This window comes from Notothenia rossii (assembly GCF_949606895.1).
Source record: "Notothenia rossii genome assembly, chromosome: 2".
Lineage (NCBI taxonomy): Eukaryota > Metazoa > Chordata > Actinopteri > Perciformes > Nototheniidae > Notothenia > Notothenia rossii.
The window spans coordinates 92624858-92646844 of NC_136904.1; the positions used below are offsets into that span (position 1 = coordinate 92624858).

Below are 21987 nucleotides of genomic sequence, written 5' to 3' on the forward strand. Positions count from 1 at the left end.
CTGAGGTCAGGGGTGAGTTTTGCTGTGGGGGAATTGTGGAATCTTCACTAGAAACTCATCTGGTCAGAAAATCCCATTTTTAGAAAACAGAGTGACATGCATGGATCTAAATATGTGTGTCCTTCAATGGAAAGAAAAAGATGACCAAAGCCCTTTCCCCTCTTTGGCATTCAAAAAGAAATCATGATAATCTCTGATGATGGAATTGATATCAGAGCAGCACCGTTCACCTTCTAGTAAACCAGTTGTTGAAGGAGTAGTGAAATCTCTTCTCTCCCCTCATAGGTTTAAAAGATCCCAAAAAAAACAGATGCCGTCACAATTTATTTGATTGTTTGGTCTAAAACTAAACATTTTTCCTTGTCTCTGAAAATCTGCGGATCAAATCTGCCACAAAAAGTTTTTTTCATTGACTTCAGGCGAACATATACGAGATAAATAACGTTAATATATGAAGGAACTATCGAGTAACCTTCCAGCCTTTCTAAAGTGTATTGAAGTTGAACGTAGTGACCACTGAACGGAGCTGATGGGACCGTATTAAATACAGGATTTCTCATGTTTGTATAACTCCTGGTAATACAGCATCAAAGAAAGCAGGTAAGACCTTTCAGGGGATATTTAGGATATCTTGCCAGTTGCATAAATGAAGCGTACAGTATTTGGCATTTACTGGAATAGTTCCCTGATCCTCTGAAGTTGGCAGAAAGACCGTGGTGATGTGGTCCGTTTACTGGAAGAGGCAGAGGGTTATTAGGAGACCACTCACTCCATTAAAGATACTCAGATATTCTCAATGTCAGGGGAGGTCTGATACACGGCTTCCTCCTAATCGCTTCCTGTGTGACCTCATTGTTCAGTGTGGCTTCAGAGAGCTTTTCCTCCCAACTCTCCCTTTAGAGCACAATGTCTTGGAACAAATGGTGCAACTCTCCTCAAAGCCTCCGTCTGTGCAGCGGGATCATCAATACGACCGGCACAGATGTTTTCCCCTGAACTATAATGTGTCATTAGCTGTTATCTGTAATGCTCGGATATCAGATCATGTGTGGGAGAAGTAGCTTATTGATTCAAGAACATCTCGGTCTCACTGTGAACACTTCCTTTTGATTCAATCCATTTGTATTGAAAAGCAGTTTATAAAATACAATTCAAATCATAAGGCATAATGGACATGAGCACACAAACACTCACAGCCGAAGTAACAACAATAAGCGTGGCTTGATATCGAGAAAGACAAATGTTTGTAACGCTGTGAGAATGGGTCTGCGGAGAGCATTTCTGCACCATCCCAACTCCTCTGTTACCAACCAGGGAGCTCTATGCAAGTCAATGGGACTCCCTGTTAGTTAGCCAAGGGGTCCTGGTGTGTGAGGGGCTCTGGGGATTGGTCCATTTGGGCCAATCACGTCATTTGTTGTTGATCTGGGTGTTCACACGTCACAGAACCCAGGAAGCAAACAATGGAAATAGAGAAATGTCCAACGAGGCGTTCTGGGGCAGCATAGACAGGTCTTCTCTGTGTTAGAGTTTTACTCCTACAGGGTGTGCGTTGAGCTTCATAACACACAAGGGGACGGGTGATAACCGGAGAAGCATGACATGGGACCTTTAAGCAGTTTTTAAGGACAGATGCAGACATTTTTGTAGTTTTATTATTGATCTCATCCCATACCTTTGGACCTCTGTCATGCAAACCACACTTAAGATCGGACATTTATTAATAAAAACTAACACTTGTAAAATGGTCCGAAAACATTGGTTTGAAATAAGTAAGATATAATAAACACTGATATAGGAAGAAAATGTCCACATGAAATGCATTTTGGAAAAGTAACTTGTTTACAAACTGCACAAAGTACCACTTTTGCTCTTTTGAAAGACAGATAAAGACATTTATAGTGTTATTAATCTAATGTCAGACCTGTGGACCTCTGCCAACCACACTTCAGATCCTACGTTTATGTTTACGTTGCTTCCACTTCATTAACTCTCTCTGTTCCTTGGTGTCCATTTCATTCACTACTCACTACTATAAAACATTCTCTTGCACTATTTGATGTCCTATATGTTGAACTGTTGAAGTCTTTCCTTGCCATATCTACACTGTAGCCTTGAATTGAATTCCCCCCCTCTTCTTGCAGGACATGACGGCCAGAGACCTCCTCCAGCAGCGCTGCACGCTCCCTAACGGAGACACAGCGTGGAGACCCTCCCCTCTGGTGACCGCCGCCATGGAGGGGAAGCTGCTGCTGCTGGACGGGATCCACCGGGTCAACCTGGGGACCCTCGCTGTGCTCTCCAGGTACTTTAGTTAGCTTCAACATATACAGTTTCCTTTATTTACTCACTGCTAAAGAAGGATTTAAAGGGGACCTATCAAAATCCTCTTCTTCATGTCTCTTCTACATCAACATGTGTCCCCTCTTCTTCATGTCTCTTCTACATCAACATGTGTCCCCTCTTCTTCATGTCTCTTATACATCAACATGTGTCCCCTCTTCCTCATGTCTCTTCTACATCAACATGTGTCCCCTCTTCTTCATGTCTCTTCTACATCAACATGTGTCCCCTCTTCTTCATGTCTCTTCTACATCAACATGTGTCCCCTCTTCTTCATGTCTCTTCTACATCAACATGTGTCCCCTCTTCTTCATGTCTCTTATACATCAACATGTGTCCCCTCTTCTTCATGTCTCTTATACATCAACATGTGTCCCCTCTTCCTCATGTCTCTTCTACATCAACATGTGTCCCCTCTTCTTCATGTCTCTTCTACATCAACATGTGTCCCCTCTTCTTCATGTCTCTTATACATCAACATGTGTCCCCTCTTCCTCATGTCTCTTCTACATCAACATGTGTCCCCTCTTCTTCATGTCTCTTCTACATCAACATGTGTCCCCTCTTCTTCATGTCTCTTCTACATCAACATGTGTCCCCTCTTCCTCATGTCTCTTCTACATCAACATGTGTCTCCTCTTCTTCATGTCTCTTCTACATCAACATGTGTCCCCTCTTCTTCATGTCTCTTATACATCAACATGTGTCCCCTCTTCCTCATGTCTCTTCTACATCAACATGTGTCCCCTCTTCTTCATGTCTCTTATACATCAACATGTGTCCCCTCTTCCTCATGTCTCTTATACATCAACATGTGTCCCCTCTTCCTCATGTCTCTTCTACATCAACATGTGTCCCCTCTTCTTCATGTCTCTTCTACATCAACATGTGTCCCCTCTTCCTCATGTCTCTTCTACATCAACATGTGTCCCCTCTTCTTCATGTATCTTCTACATCAACATGTGTCCTCTCTTCTTCATGTCTCTTCTACATCAACATGTGTCCCCTCTTCTTCATGTCTCTTCTACATCAACATGTGTCCCCTCTTCTTCATGTCTCTTCTACATCAACATGTGTCCCCTCTTCTTCATGTCTCTTCTACATCAACATGTGTCCCCTCTTCTTCATGTCTCTTATACATCAACATGTGTCCCCTCTTCTTCATGTCTCTTATACATCAACATGTGTCCCCTCTTCCTCATGTCTCTTCTACATCAACATGTGTCCCCTCTTCTTCATGTCTCTTCTACATCAACATGTGTCCCCTCTTCTTCATGTCTCTTATACATCAACATGTGTCCCCTCTTCCTCATGTCTCTTCTACATCAACATGTGTCCCCTCTTCTTCATGTCTCTTCTACATCAACATGTGTCCCCTCTTCTTCATGTCTCTTCTACATCAACATGTGTCCCCTCTTCCTCATGTCTCTTCTACATCAACATGTGTCTCCTCTTCTTCATGTCTCTTCTACATCAACATGTGTCCCCTCTTCTTCATGTCTCTTCTACATCAACATGTGTCCCCTCTTCTTCATGTCTCTTATACATCAACATGTGTCCCCTCTTCCTCATGTCTCTTCTACATCAACATGTGTCCCCTCTTCTTCATGTCTCTTCTACATCAACATGTGTCCCCTCTTCTTCATGTCTCTTCTACATCAACATGTGTCCCCTCTTCTTCATGTATCTTCTACATCAACATGTGTCCTCTCTTCTTCATGTCTCTTCTACATCAACATGTGTCCCCTCTTCTTCATGTATCTTCTACATCAACATGTGTCCCCTCTTCTTCATGTCTCTTCTACATCAACATGTGTCCCCTCTTCTTCATGTCTCTTCTACATCAACATGTGTCCCCTCTTCTTTATGTCTCTTATACATCAACATGTGTCCCCTCTTCTTCATGTCTCTTATACATCAACATGTGTCCCCTCTTCCTCATGTCTCTTCTACATCACCATGTGTCCCCTCTTCTTCATGTCTCTTATACATCAACATGTGTCCCCTCTTCCTCATGTCTCTTCTACATCAACATGTGTCCCCTCTTCCTCATGTCTCTTCTACATCACCATGTGTCCCCTCTTCTTCATGTCTCTTATACATCAACATGTGTCCCCTCTTCTTCATGTCTCTTATACATCAACATGTGTCCCCTCTTCCTCATGTCTCTTCTACATCAACATGTGTCCCCTCTTCCTCATGTCTCTTCTACATCAACATGTGTCCCCTCTTCTCCATGTCTCTTCTACATCAACATGTGTCCCCTCTTCTTCATGTATCTTCTACATCAACATGTGTCCTCTCTTCTTCATGTCTCTTCTACATCACCATGTGTCCCCTCTTCTTCATGTCTCTTCTACATCAACATGTGTCCCCTCTTCTTCATGTCTCTTCTACATCAACATGTGTCCCCTCTTCTTCATGTCTCTTCTACATCAACATGTGTCCCCTCTTCTTCATGTCTCTTATACATCAACATGTGTCCCCTCTTCTTCATGTCTCTTATACATCAACATGTGTCCCCTCTTCCTCATGTCTCTTCTACATCAACATGTGTCCCCTCTTCTTCATGTCTCTTCTACATCAACATGTGTCCCCTCTTCTTCATGTCTCTTATACATCAACATGTGTCCCCTCTTCCTCATGTCTCTTCTACATCAACATGTGTCCCCTCTTCTTCATGTCTCTTCTACATCAACATGTGTCCCCTCTTCTTCATGTCTCTTCTACATCAACATGTGTCCCCTCTTCCTCATGTCTCTTCTACATCAACATGTGTCTCCTCTTCTTCATGTCTCTTCTACATCAACATGTGTCCCCTCTTCTTCATGTCTCTTATACATCAACATGTGTCCCCTCTTCCTCATGTCTCTTCTACATCAACATGTGTCCCCTCTTCTTCATGTCTCTTATACATCAACATGTGTCCCCTCTTCCTCATGTCTCTTATACATCAACATGTGTCCCCTCTTCCTCATGTCTCTTCTACATCAACATGTGTCCCCTCTTCTTCATGTCTCTTCTACATCAACATGTGTCCCCTCTTCCTCATGTCTCTTCTACATCAACATGTGTCCCCTCTTCTTCATGTATCTTCTACATCAACATGTGTCCTCTCTTCTTCATGTCTCTTCTACATCAACATGTGTCCCCTCTTCTTCATGTCTCTTCTACATCAACATGTGTCCCCTCTTCTTCATGTCTCTTCTACATCAACATGTGTCCCCTCTTCTTCATGTCTCTTCTACATCAACATGTGTCCCCTCTTCTTCATGTCTCTTATACATCAACATGTGTCCCCTCTTCTTCATGTCTCTTATACATCAACATGTGTCCCCTCTTCCTCATGTCTCTTCTACATCAACATGTGTCCCCTCTTCTTCATGTCTCTTCTACATCAACATGTGTCCCCTCTTCTTCATGTCTCTTATACATCAACATGTGTCCCCTCTTCCTCATGTCTCTTCTACATCAACATGTGTCCCCTCTTCTTCATGTCTCTTCTACATCAACATGTGTCCCCTCTTCTTCATGTCTCTTCTACATCAACATGTGTCCCCTCTTCCTCATGTCTCTTCTACATCAACATGTGTCTCCTCTTCTTCATGTCTCTTCTACATCAACATGTGTCCCCTCTTCTTCATGTCTCTTCTACATCAACATGTGTCCCCTCTTCTTCATGTCTCTTATACATCAACATGTGTCCCCTCTTCCTCATGTCTCTTCTACATCAACATGTGTCCCCTCTTCTTCATGTCTCTTCTACATCAACATGTGTCCCCTCTTCTTCATGTCTCTTCTACATCAACATGTGTCCCCTCTTCTTCATGTATCTTCTACATCAACATGTGTCCTCTCTTCTTCATGTCTCTTCTACATCAACATGTGTCCCCTCTTCTTCATGTATCTTCTACATCAACATGTGTCCCCTCTTCTTCATGTCTCTTCTACATCAACATGTGTCCCCTCTTCTTCATGTCTCTTCTACATCAACATGTGTCCCCTCTTCTTTATGTCTCTTATACATCAACATGTGTCCCCTCTTCTTCATGTCTCTTATACATCAACATGTGTCCCCTCTTCCTCATGTCTCTTCTACATCACCATGTGTCCCCTCTTCTTCATGTCTCTTATACATCAACATGTGTCCCCTCTTCCTCATGTCTCTTCTACATCAACATGTGTCCCCTCTTCCTCATGTCTCTTCTACATCACCATGTGTCCCCTCTTCTTCATGTCTCTTATACATCAACATGTGTCCCCTCTTCTTCATGTCTCTTATACATCAACATGTGTCCCCTCTTCCTCATGTCTCTTCTACATCAACATGTGTCCCCTCTTCCTCATGTCTCTTCTACATCAACATGTGTCCCCTCTTCTCCATGTCTCTTCTACATCAACATGTGTCCCCTCTTCTTCATGTATCTTCTACATCAACATGTGTCCTCTCTTCTTCATGTCTCTTCTACATCAACATGTGTCCCCTCTTCTTCATGTCTCTTCTACATCAACATGTGTCCCCTCTTCTTCATGTCTCTTCTACATCAACATGTGTCCTCTCTTCTTCATGTCTCTTCTACATCAACATGTGTCCTCTCTTCTTCATGTCTCTTCTACATCAACATGTGTCCCCTCTTCTTCATGTCTCTTCTACATCAACATGTGTCCCCTCTTCTTCATGTCTCTTCTACATCAACATGTGTCCCCTCTTCTTCATGTCTCTTCTACATCAACATGTGTCCCCTCTTCTTCATGTCTCTTATACATCAACATGTGTCCCCTCTTCTTCATGTCTCTTATACATCAACATGTGTCCCCTCTTCCTCATGTCTCTTCTACATCAACATGTGTCCCCTCTTCTTCATGTCTCTTCTACATCAACATGTGTCCCCTCTTCTTCATGTCTCTTATACATCAACATGTGTCCCCTCTTCCTCATGTCTCTTCTACATCAACATGTGTCCCCTCTTCTTCATGTCTCTTCGACATCAACATGTGTCCCCTCTTCTTCATGTCTCTTCTACATCAACATGTGTCCCCTCTTCCTCATGTCTCTTCTACATCAACATGTGTCTCCTCTTCTTCATGTCTCTTCTACATCAACATGTGTCCCCTCTTCTTCATGTCTCTTATACATCAACATGTGTCCCCTCTTCCTCATGTCTCTTCTACATCAACATGTGTCCCCTCTTCTTCATGTCTCTTCTACATCAACATGTGTCCCCTCTTCTTCATGTATCTTCTACATCAACATGTGTCCTCTCTTCTTCATGTCTCTTCTACATCAACATGTGTCCCCTCTTCTTCATGTATCTTCTACATCAACATGTGTCCCCTCTTCTTCATGTCTCTTCTACATCAACATGTGTCCCCTCTTCTTCATGTCTCTTCTACATCAACATGTGTCCCCTCTTCTTTATGTCTCTTATACATCAACATGTGTCCCCTCTTCTTCATGTCTCTTATACATCAACATGTGTCCCCTCTTCCTCATGTCTCTTCTACATCACCATGTGTCCCCTCTTCTTCATGTCTCTTATACATCAACATGTGTCCCCTCTTCCTCATGTCTCTTCTACATCAACATGTGTCCCCTCTTCCTCATGTCTCTTCTACATCACCATGTGTCCCCTCTTCTTCATGTCTCTTATACATCAACATGTGTCCCCTCTTCTTCATGTCTCTTATACATCAACATGTGTCCCCTCTTCCTCATGTCTCTTCTACATCAACATGTGTCCCCTCTTCCTCATGTCTCTTCTACATCACCATGTGTCCCCTCTTCTTCATGTCTCTTCTACATCAACATGTGTCCCCTCTTCTTCATGTCTCTTCTACATCAACATGTGTCCCCTCTTCTTCATGTCTCTTATACATCAACATGTGTCCCCTCTTCCTCATGTCTCTTCTACATCAACATGTGTCCCCTCTTCTCCATGTCTCTTCTACATCAACATGTGTCCCCTCTTCTTCATGTCTCTTCTACATCAACATGTGTCCCCTCTTCTTCATGTCTCTTCTACATCAACATGTGTCCCCTCTTCCTCATGTCTCTTCTACATCAACATGTGTCTCCTCTTCTTCATGTCTCTTCTACATCAACATGTGTCCCCTCTTCTTCATGTCTCTTATACATCAACATGTGTCCCCTCTTCCTCATGTCTCTTCTACATCAACATGTGTCCCCTCTTCTTCATGTCTCTTCTACATCAACATGTGTCCCCTCTTCTTCATGTCTCTTCTACATCAACATGTGTCCCCTCTTCTTCATGTCTCTTCTACATCAACACGTGTCCCCTCTTCTCCATGTCTCTTCTACATCAACATGTGTCCCCTCTTCTTCATGTCTCTTCTACATCACCATGTGTCCCCTCTTCTCCATGTCTCTTCTACATCAACATGTGTCCCCTCTTCTTCATGTCTCTTCTACATCAACATGTGTCCCCTCTTCTTCATGTCTCTTCTACATCAACATGTGTCCCCTCTTCTTCATGTCTCTTCTACATCACCATGTGTCCCCTCTTCTCCATGTCTCTTCTACATCAACATGTGTCCCCTCTTCTTCATGTCTCTTCTACATCAACATGTGTCCCCTCTTCTTCATGTCTCTTCTACATCAACATGTGTCCCCTCTTCCTCATGTCTCTTCTACATCAACATGTGTCTCCTCTTCTTCATGTCTCTTCTACATCAACATGTGTCCCCTCTTCTTCATGTCTCTTATACATCACCATGTGTCCCCTCTTCTTCATGTCTCTTCTACATCACCATGTGTCCCCTCTTCTTCATGTCTTTTCTACATCACCATGTGTCCCCTCTTCTTCATGTCTCTTCTACATCAACATGTGTCTCCTCTTCTTCATGTCTCTTCTACATCACCATGTGTCCCCTCTTCTTCATGTCTTTTCTACATCACCATGTGTCCCCTCTTCTTCATGTCTCTTCTACATCAACATGTGTCCCCTCTTCTTCATGTCTCTTCTACATCAACATGTGTCCCCTCTTCCTCATGTCTCTTCTACATCAACATGTGTCTCCTCTTCTTCATGTCTCTTCTACATCAACATGTGTCCCCTCTTCTTCATGTCTCTTATACATCAACATGTGTCCCCTCTTCCTCATGTCTCTTCTACATCAACATGTGTCCCCTCTTCTTCATGTCTCTTCTACATCAACACGTGTCCCCTCTTCTCCATGTCTCTTCTACATCAACATGTGTCCCCTCTTCTTCATGTCTCTTCTACATCACCATGTGTCCCCTCTTCTTCATGTCTCTTCTACATCAACACGTGTCCCCTCTTCTTCATGTCTCTTCTACATCAACATGTGTCCCCTCTTCTTCATGTCTCTTCTACATCAACATGTGTTCCCTCTTCTCCATGTCTCTTCTACATCACCATGTGTCCCCTCTTCTTCATGTCTCTTCTACATCAACATGTGTCCCCTCTTCTTCATGTCTCTTCTACATCAACATGTGTCCCCTCTTCTTCATGTCTCTTCTACATCAACATGTGTCCCCTCTTCTTCATGTCTCTTCTACATCAACATGTGTCCCCTCTTCTTCATGTCTCTTCTGCATCAACATGTGTCCCCTCTTCTTCACACACACACACACACACACACACACACACACACACACACACACACACACACACACACACACACACACACACACACACACACACACACACACACACACACACACACACAGACATACCATGTATACATCACTTCAGGGGACATTACATTAACTTACATGCATTTCCTGGAGACTTATCCTAACCTTAACCATAACCAACACATGCCTAACCCTAACCAAGTCTTCACCCTAAAATTAATGATTCCCCTCATGGGGACCTCCAATTTGTCCACATAAGGGAAGCGAGTCCCCACACGTGACTGTGTAAACAGATTTAGGTCCCCACAAGTATAGTAATGCTAGGCCACACACACACACACACACACACACACACACACACACACACACACACACACACACACACACACACACACACACACACACACACACACACACACACACACACACTAACAGCTGTGTTGTGTGTCCTAGGTTGCTCCACGACAGGGAGCTGGATCTGTACGATGGGACCAGGCTGCTGAGGTGGGACCGATACCAGGAACTAAAGGAACAACTGGAGCTCAGTGACCAGCAACTGCAAGAGAGGTACACACACACACACACACACACACACACACACTCACACTCACACTCACACTCACACTCACACTCACACCCAGTCGAATCAAAAATCGAATCACTTCACCAATTTCCTTTGACGATGTAACACTGGATGGATAATGAAATATCCCAAACAATGTGTTTTTTTTAAATACATAATTGAGTATTAAATGATCAATACAATGAGGGCAGAGGGTGGATCGACTGCTTACTGTCACGGAAAGGAAGAGGGTGATATGAATTCCCAGCACTTCATTCCCCAGATCCACTTTGTTGGAGCTTCTCCGACAGCATCCAATCAAGTTGATAACCGTCAAGACTTCAGGGTTCATGCGCTGGTCAACGTTAGAGGAATTGCAGTATGACAAAAGTGTGTGTACTTAGTGTGTGTGTTTCTTTACAGATTAATCAAACTGATTTTCTTTACAAAAGTTTGGAGTTGACTTGGGAGTTTAGAGTAAGATCTTGAATTACCAGTGAATCAATGACTTGGTCCATGAAAGCAAGTATTTGCATGAGAGGTGAACGTCTTACTGATTGGATGGGGAAATCTTCTTGCCTCAATCTGCCCCTAAAAGTTCCACCATCCCAACTTTAGTCTGGCTTTTCTTCACCGCACAATCAAAAAGGCCACAGACTTGTACGACGTGTGTTTTAGGAAGTAGGTGTTCACACTTGTGTCTGCACAGAGTTGAAAACACGGTCGAGGAAGTTCAATTTGAGTTATACGTTCATGATTCCAAACCTTAGCAGAGAAGTTTATAGAACTATAGTGTGTGTGTGTGTGTGTGTGTGTGTGTGTGTGTGTGTGTGTGTGTGTGTGTGTGTGTGTGCATGCGCACTCAAAAACCCACCTAAGCTGGCAGGAAGGATGTTTGTGGTGGGGCGTCTGGGCTGAAATAAACCCACTTCCTCTTCCTCCACTCCTGTGGCTCAGACGAAGTGTGTGTGTGTCTTTTTACCAGAGTGCAGGTTTCAGTGTATTCTCCAAATAGTCCAACATTTAAGTTTCCAGTGAAGAGGAACATGGCTGTGGATTTGAGAGAGCCAGCAAGATGCTAGGAAACAGAAAGTGTGTGTGTAAACATGAATGTGTGTGATGTTAATAGACTCTTTTATCCTTAAAAACGTACACTTGAATATCGTTGGACATCAGGAGCAATGAGGGGTTTAATATCTTGCAGGCAATGGGGATCAAACCGACGACCCTCGGGTCAGTAGATCAGATTGTCCTGAACCACAGGGTGTGTGTGTGTGTGTGTGTGTGTGTGTGTGTGTGTGTGTGTGTGTGTGTGTGTGTGTGTGTGTGTGTGTGTGTGTGTGTGTGTGTGTGTGTGTGTGTGTGTGTGTGTGTGTGTGTGTGTGTGTGTGTGTGTGTGTGTGTGTGTGTGTGTGTGTGTGTGTGTGTGTGTGTGTGTGTGTGTGTGTGTGTGTGTGTGTGTGTGTGTGTGTGTGTGTGTGTGTGTGTGTGTGTGTGTGTGTGTGTGTGTGTGTAGCTCTGCACAGGACTGAGATTTGTACAGATTGTGATCTCACTCCCGCTGCCCACATCAGTGTTTCCTGAAATCAAAACAACACACATGCAGCACAATGTCTCCCCGAGGCGGAGCAGTAAAGCGTTATGGATCGTGTCCCGTTCCCTTTCTCCCAGTGTTGTTTCCAATAGCAACAAACACAAGCCGCATGCAGGGGCGTCCAGACTTCAGAGCGGCAAATTGCTACCATTTAGCAGTTATCAGATTTGGATTAGATGGTTGTTATTGATGTGTTATCTAAATGTGTGTTACTGAGTACACGAGGGGAGCAAGGACACACACAACCCCCAGATGAAAGTGGGACAATGAGCAGATGAAGCTTAAATCTCCAGCTTCAGATGTCTTCACATATGAGATGTCTTCCCACACGCTGATGATCAAAGTGAGCTTCCTTCTCCGCCCACATCAGAGTATATATTTATATATCCTGTCCTCTAGATCACACAGACAGCTGTCAAAGGTCATTGTCTTGTCCCTGACATATATAGATTGGGACACACACACACACACACACACACACACACACACACACACACACACACACACACACACATACATACATACATACATACATACACATACACATACACACACACATACACACATACACACATACACACACACACACTTCTACAGTTTTCAAATGAAGTTTTGATTCTCTGTCAAAAGGTTATGCCATTGCCACCGATTCAAATTACAGTAGCATTATCTTAACTGAAACTGGGTTTGAGCAGAAAGAAAAGACAAAAAGAAGATAAACAGAATTTGATTGTTCGTTAAATAATCTAATTTCATTGCTATGAATAAAGATTAATTATATTACATTTAGCTGACGCTTTTATCCAAAGAGACTTACAATTAGGGATGTCCCGATCACCTTTTTTTGCTCCCGATCCGATTCCGATCATTTGATTTTGACAATTTGCCGATACTGATTTTTCCCGATCCGATCTTTATGCAATGCATTAAGAGGAAAAAAGCATTCAAGTTGTCCCTTAAGGTTATTTTTTTATTTAAATTGGATATTCTATCCAACATGGATATAGCTTCTTTCTTTCACAGCAGCATTGGATCAGTTCAGTTGTGCAGCATTGGATCAAAACAAAATAAAGCTTTCAGTACTCGTTAGCTTACTGCTACAATTAGACACTGCGCCCACTCTGTTGCCAGATTTGAGAGAAATAAGCAGGTCTCTGAAAACAAGCCCCAAAGAAGCAACACATACATGATGTTGTGTCATTTGAAACCAAAACTAAGGCCTCAGGATGACTTTAAGACTTGAACATGGTCATTTTTGTTTTGTAACATTAAATACAACATTAAAAAATAATAATAAAAAAAAAAAAAAAACGGTCCCCGATTTTTTTCCTCCCGATTCCGATCTTTTGAAAATCACGTGATCGGCTCCGATCCCCGATCACGTGATCGGATCGGAACATCTCTACTTACAATAAGTGCGTTCGACCAGCAAAATACAACCTTGAAGAAAACAGAATCATATAAGTACATCAGGTTTCGTAGAGCTAAAACATTTCAAGTGCTACTCAACTGGCTCTAGATCAGCCAGTCCTTTATTAGTATATAAGTGCTTTGTTAATAATTCTATCGCTCGAAGTGGAGTCTAAAGAGATGAGTTTTCAGTCTGAAGAAGATGTGTAAGCTTTCTGCTGTCCTGATTTCAATGGGGAGCTCATTCCACCATTTTGGAGCCAGGATAGCAAACCCACGTGTTACATGTGTAAGTGTGTATGTACTAGGGCTTCAAGATAAATAAAACAAAGAACTAATTGCAATTCAAATGTCTGATATCGAAATTTAAGAATGTAACATTTTTGATATTATCATAAAAGAATACTGATGATACATCCATGTGATGCGATTTGGATATTGCACTTGTTCATATTGTGATGTTTTCATTCTTTCTCATCCCTTTTAACTATTTTCTGGTGTGTGTGTGTGTGTGTGTGTGTGTGTGTGTGTGTGTGTGTGTGTGTGTGTGTGTGTGTGTGTGTGTGTGTGTGTGTGTGTGTGTGTGTGTGTGTGTGTGTGTGTGTGTGTGTGTGTGTGTGTGTGTGTGTGTGTGTGTGTGTGTGTGTGTGTGTGTGTGTGTGTGTGTGTGTGTGTGTGTGTGTGTGTGTGTGTGTGTGTGTGTGTGTGTGTGTGTGTGTGTGTAGGTCAGTCTTCCCCATCCACCCCTCCTTCAGGGTGCTGGCGCTGGCAGAGCCCCCTGTTCTGGGCTCCTCCAGCAGCCGAGGTCAGCAGTGGCTCGGCCCCGAGCTGCTCACCATGTTCCTCTATCACACCGTGACCCCCCTGTCCAGAGAGGAGGAGATGCACCTCATCCAGGGCCTGGTGAGACACACACACACACACACACACACACACACACACACACACACACACACACACACACACACACACACACACACACACACACACACACACGAAACACAGAGCTCTTTTAGTCCTTCACTAGGATATGGTCATTTTTTGTAAACTCTGAAATGTTCCGTTCCCTTAATCCACATCTTTTCTTATCCATCTTATCTCCTCCTCTTCATCACCGCCTCTCTTCTTTTATCTCACTGTTCAGACTCTTAATGTTCCAAAGGAAGCAGCAGAGCAGCTTTTGCACCTCACACACAGCCTCCGCCAGATGAACGACCCTACAGTAAGTATATATATGTGTGTGTGTGTGTGTGTGTGTGTGTGTGTGTGTGTGTGTGTGTGTGTGCACTTACAGGTTTGTTTACATGTGTGTGTGTGTGTGTGTTTCCAGGCACAGTCCCTGGCCTCCTCTCTCTCCACCAGGCAGCTGCTGAGGATCTGCCGCCGTCTCTCTCAGTACCCCGAGGAGAGCATTGCTCACGCTGTCAATAAAGCTTGTCTTTCCAGGTACACACACACACACACACACACGCACGCACACGCACACGCACGCGCGCGCGCACGCACACACACACGCACACTCAGATTCCTACTTCCTATGTTTATCCGGGTTGTGATGCACTTTGCTTTTGTTTGATAGAAGTTATTTTCTAATTGTGTGTGTGTGTGTGTGTGTGTGTGTGTGTGTGTGTGTGTGTGTGTGTGTGTGTGTGTGTGTGTGTGTGTGTGTGTGTGTGTGTGTGTGTGTGTGTGTGTGTGTGTGTGTGTGTGTGTGTGTGTGTGTGTGTGTGTGTGTGTGTGTGTGTGTGTGTGTGTGTGTGTGTGTGTGTGTGTGTGTGTGTGTGTGTGTGTGTGTGTGTGTGTGTGTGTGTGTGTGTGTTTCAGGTTCCTGCCCAGCCTGGCTCGTGCCTCTCTAGATAAAAACCTGGCTAACTGCTCCATACAGGAGACCCCCGATGCAGAACACACTCGTGACCACAGCTGTAAGTCCCAGTCAAATATAACATTACACAACATTTCATTTTAACGCTTTTACCCCAAAAAACGTACAAAAAGTGCTTTCAACCATGAAAAGCAGGTACATTAGCTTTCAATAGGACATCCCTTTTAAGTGCTACACACAGACGTGAAAAGACTCAGCTTATTTCTGTGTTTTCTTTTTCTGTTTCCTATGGGACACTGGCAGCAGTTTTATGTTTGTTTGACCCATCCATACACTCTGATCTTGTCTTTACGCAGAGATTTTTGCATTTTATACAACGTCACTTTGACATGGTTATATACAGACTAAAGCAGTAGTTCTCAACTGTTGGGTCGCGGACCCGTTTCGAGTGGGATGTGTGAGTGAAGAACAGAAAAAAAAAAAAAAAAAAATAGGAATTCTTTTTTTTTGGGGGGAAAAAGTCAAACTTTTATTTTGAAGCCCGATTTTCTAACGCTGTGCATGCAGTCGGCGTTGGGCTGGAAGTACCGGAGACCATAAACGGTTTTGAAAACTTCTGTCACGTAGTGATCATCTTCTCAATAAAACATCTTTGCTGATGTTTTTTCGAGTCTTCTGGCCAATCAGAATCAAGATTGTTGCCGGAAGTCCCCACGGAGAATAACTTTGCGGTAGAACTCTTCTTTATACATCCATGGGTACAACTTCAGATAAAAATGAACACATGATGAAATATGACCCCCGGCTTGATGATTGACAGGTCACAGAACAATGGGGGCTATCTACCCTTACCCACAATTTAAAGTAAGTCACACAGACTCTCTCCTCTTTACTCTTCTCGCAGCAAGATGTCAGAACAAAGTGAAAAACAAACAATGGCATCAAATATTATTAATATGTCGGGTAGTAATAGATTTATTTATTTTCTTCTCAGAGTGTACCAGAATGCATAGTTAGTATTTCTAAAAATCTCCTGGAGGAGAATCCCCCCAGACCCCCCTGCTGGGGTTAGGTTTTCAGCATGTGTGCCTTTTTATACAGCTCAGCTTTGATTCCATCATCTCATTAAACCTTTTTAAAGCACACTTTAGTTCTGTGAAGGGATATAAGGGATATATGCACTGTACTTCACTTTCATTAATATAGTATGCTGAAAAGCGTATATATTACAGCAGGATATTTTGTTGAATAGATTTGAGTGGTTCAAAATGTTGGGTCGCGATGTATTGACCAAGTAAAAAGTGGGTCCCGAGGCCTGACCAGTTGAGAACCACTGGACTAAAGTACATTGATGTTGTAGGTAGAAGCAGGAACAGTGGATGAAACACACACTCTCACACACATTGACTATTTATTATTTACTTGCACTATATGTTTCTGTTTATCTGAGTTTTGTGTTGCACTGTTGGAGGACGCAAGATTTTCATGGACATAACCAAACTGCAGCTACGTACGTTTGACAAATAAAGAACCTCGACTATACCTCCTGTCTCTCTGCAGGTTCGGTAAAGGACGGTGTGCTGACTATCGGCAGTGTGTCGGCTCCCGTCTACGTCCCCACTGAGAAGATGAAGATCCCAGATGTGCTCTTCTACGATAATCCCCAGGTAATTTCACAACACGAAACACACTCTCACACAAACCAAATCTGTAACTGCATCACGACATCGCCCCGACCCTCGCGTGACTCACATTGGATCTCCTGAGGGCAGATGGAAAACAATCAAAAATAATCTGTTGTTTATTTTCTGTTGAAATAAAAAAACCTCACTCAGACCAAAGTGAGGTCACACTCCTCTGTCTCTCTTGTTATTAATATGAATCTGTGCTTGTTGCCACTGTATTTCATTATGAAGGATTTTCCTTTTAGTTCTGGTGTTATCTGATATTCTCCACGACCAGAACTTATTTTTAGTCCTTTTCTGCTCCATTGGAGTCTCAGACATCTTGGTCCTTTAGCTGGTGCACTCTCACTGACCTCTGATTGCTGTTATTGAAGGATTTTAATGGATTAAAAAGCAATTTGACTCTGTTTGAACCAGGACAACCCTTTTTTAATTTGATTGAATGGTTGTTTGAATGTGGTCATCATAAGAACAAAAGATCTGGCCAAAACAGTACGGTACATCCCTTCAATTTATCATGAAGAAACGTGTGTAAAAAAGGCTTCATCAGGAAGTTGGGTTTGTTGAGTTTAGCCAGTTTTACTAAATATATAAATAAGACATTCACCCACGCTCTACGCAGTGATTGTCCAAGTGTTCTTTCAGTAGGTGTGAAAACAGGCAGAACATCAAGATCTCAGCAAATGATTTCTTTCCATCGTCCTCCCAGACGAGAGCTACTTTATTATGTGTTCAAACGGACGTGTGCTTGCCTCTGATTGGCTGTGTGCTTGCCTCTGATTGGCTGTGTGCTTGCCTCTGATTGGCCGTGTGCTTGCCTCTGATTGGCTGTGTGCTGGTAGGAAAACATGCAGGATAAAAGCAGCTAAACCTGAAGAAAAGTGACTAAAAGAACTGTATCCTCACATCCTTAAAGGCAACTTCTAGTGTTCAGTTCAATACATTTCATTTATTCACAAACTGTTGAAGATACAAAATGACAGAGTGGAGATATTTAAAATGGGACCGTTTGAGAAAAGGGTTTACAATAAATCTCACTAAAAACGTTGGAGAGAAATCATGAAATACACAGAAACATTGCAAGATGAAAAAACAATCTAATCTAACCCTTAGTATTACAATGTCCTTAAATATGGTTTAAAATAGCTAAGATATACAAAGACACAAGACAAGGGATAATAATGGTACAAATTAGTTAAAGTTTGACCTTTCTGATAAACAACTACTGACTTCTTAAAACGGATAATAGTTTTATATTTTAAAGGTCCCATGTCATGCTTCTCCGGTTATCACCCATCCCCTTGTGTGTTATGAAGGTTTTTCTGCATGTGAACGGTCTGCAGAGTCACAAACCCTCAAAGTACACCCTGTAGTGAGTAAAACTCTAACACAGAGAAGACCTGTCTATGCTGCCCCAGAACGCCTCCTTGGGGATTTCTCTTTCTCTTCCTGGTACCAAGTGACGTAACGAATGGACCAATCCGTGGAGCTCCTCACACACACACACACACACACACACACACACACACACACACACACACACACACACACACACACACACACACACACTCACACACTCACTCACTCACTCACTCACTCACTCACTCACTCACTCACTCACTCACTCACTCACTCACTCACTCACTCACTCACTCACTCACTCACTCACTCACTCACTCACTCACTCACTCACACAGCCTGGCTGTGAGTGTGTGTGTGTGTGTGCTCAGGCTGAGTTTCGCGCTGTCTCGCGGACCCCACGTAGCAACCAGGAAACGACCCCAGTAACCCAGCTCACACTGTCCGCTCCTCACAGCAGCGAGCCCCCCAACGTCCCGCCAACACGGCACCCAGAGCCCACGCAGCATTCTCATCTGTTTGTCAGTACTGGTGTCATTTTCTGGTTGCTAACAAACGCCATAGTAACACATAATCACTGATGTTCAACTGTAACGGTGGTGGACTCATCAGAACAGAGTGGGCGAGCTGACCAATCAGAGCACAGTGAGCTCATAGGGAGGGAGGGGGGGGGGGGGGGGGCAGGAGCTCCAACAAGCCGTGTAGGACAGAGAGTGAATACACATACTATACAGAGATGCGGTTTGAGAAACCAATGTGAGTTTGGAACATTGTAAAGACCTCAACAATGGAATTATGATCAGTAGAAATGTCCATGACACGGGACCTTTAAAGATATCTTATACTGTACCTGCTGACCTCTGCAAACCACACTAACACCTTTATATTAAAGTTCATGTTATACCCTTTTCATAAGATGCCTTGTCCTAGTTGTGTGTGTATTAAACGGTCATTAAGCTGCTAAAGCCAATACTTTAGTTTATGTCTTCGATCTCTTGTATTAACCTTAAGCTAAATTGAGTATCTTCTCACCCCAGCTGCTCTGTACGTGAATACATATCAGTTCAATGAACAGAAGTTTTATTCCTTTGTGCAAATGACATTAAAGAGACTTTTGCACACATCAGATTTGAATAAATGCCCATGTGAGGTTTTATTTTACCGCTCTGACGTCCTCTGGCAGCTCTGCAGGCGCTCTGTGACCCAGATTCATCTCGTTCTCTCTTTCTCTCTTTCTCTCCATCCTCATTCTGCCTTTTCCCCGCCGCCTGCTTGTGTTGGAAACCGAAATAAAGAGTGGGAGATAAGATGAGAGCAACGAGGGCGTCCTACTTTATCAGTGACCTGTTTTCTGTCTTCAGAGCAGAATCACAGTTTTAAAAAGCATAAGGAGGGGAAGCAAACCTCGTGGTGGTTTTAAATCTTAAAACACAAACAGCATTAAGTTATTTTCTATAAAATGTGAAATGCAATTGACCATCTGTGTTCAATCGAAGTGTGTGAGTCCATACACTGATGTGTGTGTGTTTCTCTGCAGCACATGATGGTGATGGAGGACATGTTGAAGGACTTCCTGTTGGGAGAGCACCTCCTCTTGGTGGGAAACCAGGTGAGTGAAATCACAGCGCTTGGTAAAGGACGACTGGAGCCACAGAAATACCTTTTATACATCAGTTACTCCATGCTACCTTGGATGTTTGAAGAAACATTGCTTTTTCCCCATGCCTGTGACAGTAGTGGTGACCAAAGGGTAAAGGAATTGAGGAAATGAGTCAATGGGGCCACATTTAACTCTCACTACTTTAGTAATATGCCATTCTCAATATGTAGTTGTATGCTCACTGATTCCCAAACACACTCTATTTAGAACACAGGCAAGTGACGCTAGTGTGGGAGTGTTTATATGCAAGAGTTTAAATAGTGGGGTAAAAGTATGTACAAAGTATTGAGCATACACATTTATAAATGAGACTTTGTGGGACCATTTGTAAAAGTAGGTATTGAAATAGTTTTGCTGATGTTTCTTGGTCCGTTTTTGGATTCTTTGGCATTCCATTTGACTATTTGTTCGACAATAATTCATCTAGTTTTACCTTTAAGTATTCGCTTAAATGTAAAATACTCTTACCCCTCTTCCTAGAAAATATCCGATACGATAGCTTTTGTCCAAGGAGGTCCAATTGTGATCGCTGTCATGATCCCTCTCTGGTGTTGTGTAATATAACCAGAGCTTTGACTCATGCTTGCAGAACGTGGGGGGGGGTCTATCTCCTTTTTGGAAGAACATGGGTGTGAAGTAGAGAACACATGTCAGCCCTGTGTGAGTGTGGAGGGTGAAGAAACAAGCTCCCTGATGTCAACCTTCACACACACACACACACACACACACACACACACACACACACACACACACACACACACACACACACACACACACACACACACACACACACACACACACACACACACACACACACACACACACACACACACACACACACACCTCGCTGACTCTCTGGACCCCCTGCTGTTTGCCTACAGAGCAAACAGGTCCACAGACACACCATAGCCCTCACCATCCACACTGCCCTCTCACACCTGGACCAAAGGAACACTTATGGGAGAATGCTGTTCATTAGCCGCGTTCACACCGCAGTACTTTTCCCACTTTAGTTCCGATATAGTTCCGAAATGTCGTGTTCACACCAAAAAGAGCCGGAACTAAAATTAGTTCATGAGAACCTTTTCACCCCTTATTCAGTCCCTGCTAGAGAGCAGGGACTTTCGTGGGAGAAAAAGGTTCCTATGTCTGATTGGCTGGGCCCAAACCACGCCCCGTTAAACTCCCAAAAAGTTTTGTGAAGCCGCCATTTTATTATCCTTGCATTAGCATGATTAGCATTAGCATTAGCCCAGCGCAGAAACGCAGAGAGACTAACTTATTGCAACACAAAATAAAACATGGGAGCGTTGGAGATGAGGAGGTGTGGGCGTTCTGGTGATTTACTCTGAAGGCTTCAGTAGAAGCTGCTGGGAGTCCCAGCAGCTTCTACTGAAGCCAGTCCCCAACTCCGGGGACTTCCGGTCGGGGACTCCGGGTGGCAGTATACGCCGTGAAGTTGTTTGCGGTCTGCCAGTAAACCCAAAGCAGAAGAAGAAGAAGTGACGTCAGCGGCTTTATTTGCCTAATCCACCCTCAGGGACTTATTGCGGTGTGAACGTGATCTGTACTTAGTTCATGAGAACTAAAGAGTTCTCATAAACCTTTGTGGGAAAAATACTGTGGTGTGAATGCGCCTATTGACTACAGTTCAGCCTTCAACACCATTGTGCCCTCCAAGCTGGTCATCAAGCTCAGAGACCTCGGGCTCAACAGCACCCTCTGTGGCTGGATCCTGAACTTCCTGACGGGCAGACCCCAGGCATTGCGGATGGGAAACATCACATCCTCCACCCTGATCCTCAACACCGGAGCCCCTCAAGGCTGCGTGCTCAGCCCTCTCCTCTACTCCCTGTTCACACACGACTGCGTGGCCACACACAGCTCCAACACCATCGGGAAGTTTGCTGACGACACGACCGCCATCGGGCTGA

At 43.5% G+C, this 21987-nt stretch overlaps 1 protein-coding gene across 1 annotated transcript in view; it reads left to right on the forward strand.

Annotated features, from left to right (window-relative positions):
- The window catches only part of vwa8 (von Willebrand factor A domain containing 8), a 72794-nt gene that overhangs the window by 28807 nt on the left and 22000 nt on the right, over nucleotides 1-21987 (forward strand). The window contains exons 13-20 of the mRNA XM_079665370.1: nucleotides 2145-2305; nucleotides 10415-10528; nucleotides 14253-14430; nucleotides 14672-14749; nucleotides 14858-14973; nucleotides 15352-15449; nucleotides 16910-17016; nucleotides 19931-20002. Of these exons, the coding sequence (XP_079521496.1) occupies nucleotides 2145-2305; nucleotides 10415-10528; nucleotides 14253-14430; nucleotides 14672-14749; nucleotides 14858-14973; nucleotides 15352-15449; nucleotides 16910-17016; nucleotides 19931-20002 (924 nt within the window). The remainder of the gene's footprint in view (nucleotides 1-2144; nucleotides 2306-10414; nucleotides 10529-14252; nucleotides 14431-14671; nucleotides 14750-14857; nucleotides 14974-15351; nucleotides 15450-16909; nucleotides 17017-19930; nucleotides 20003-21987) is intronic.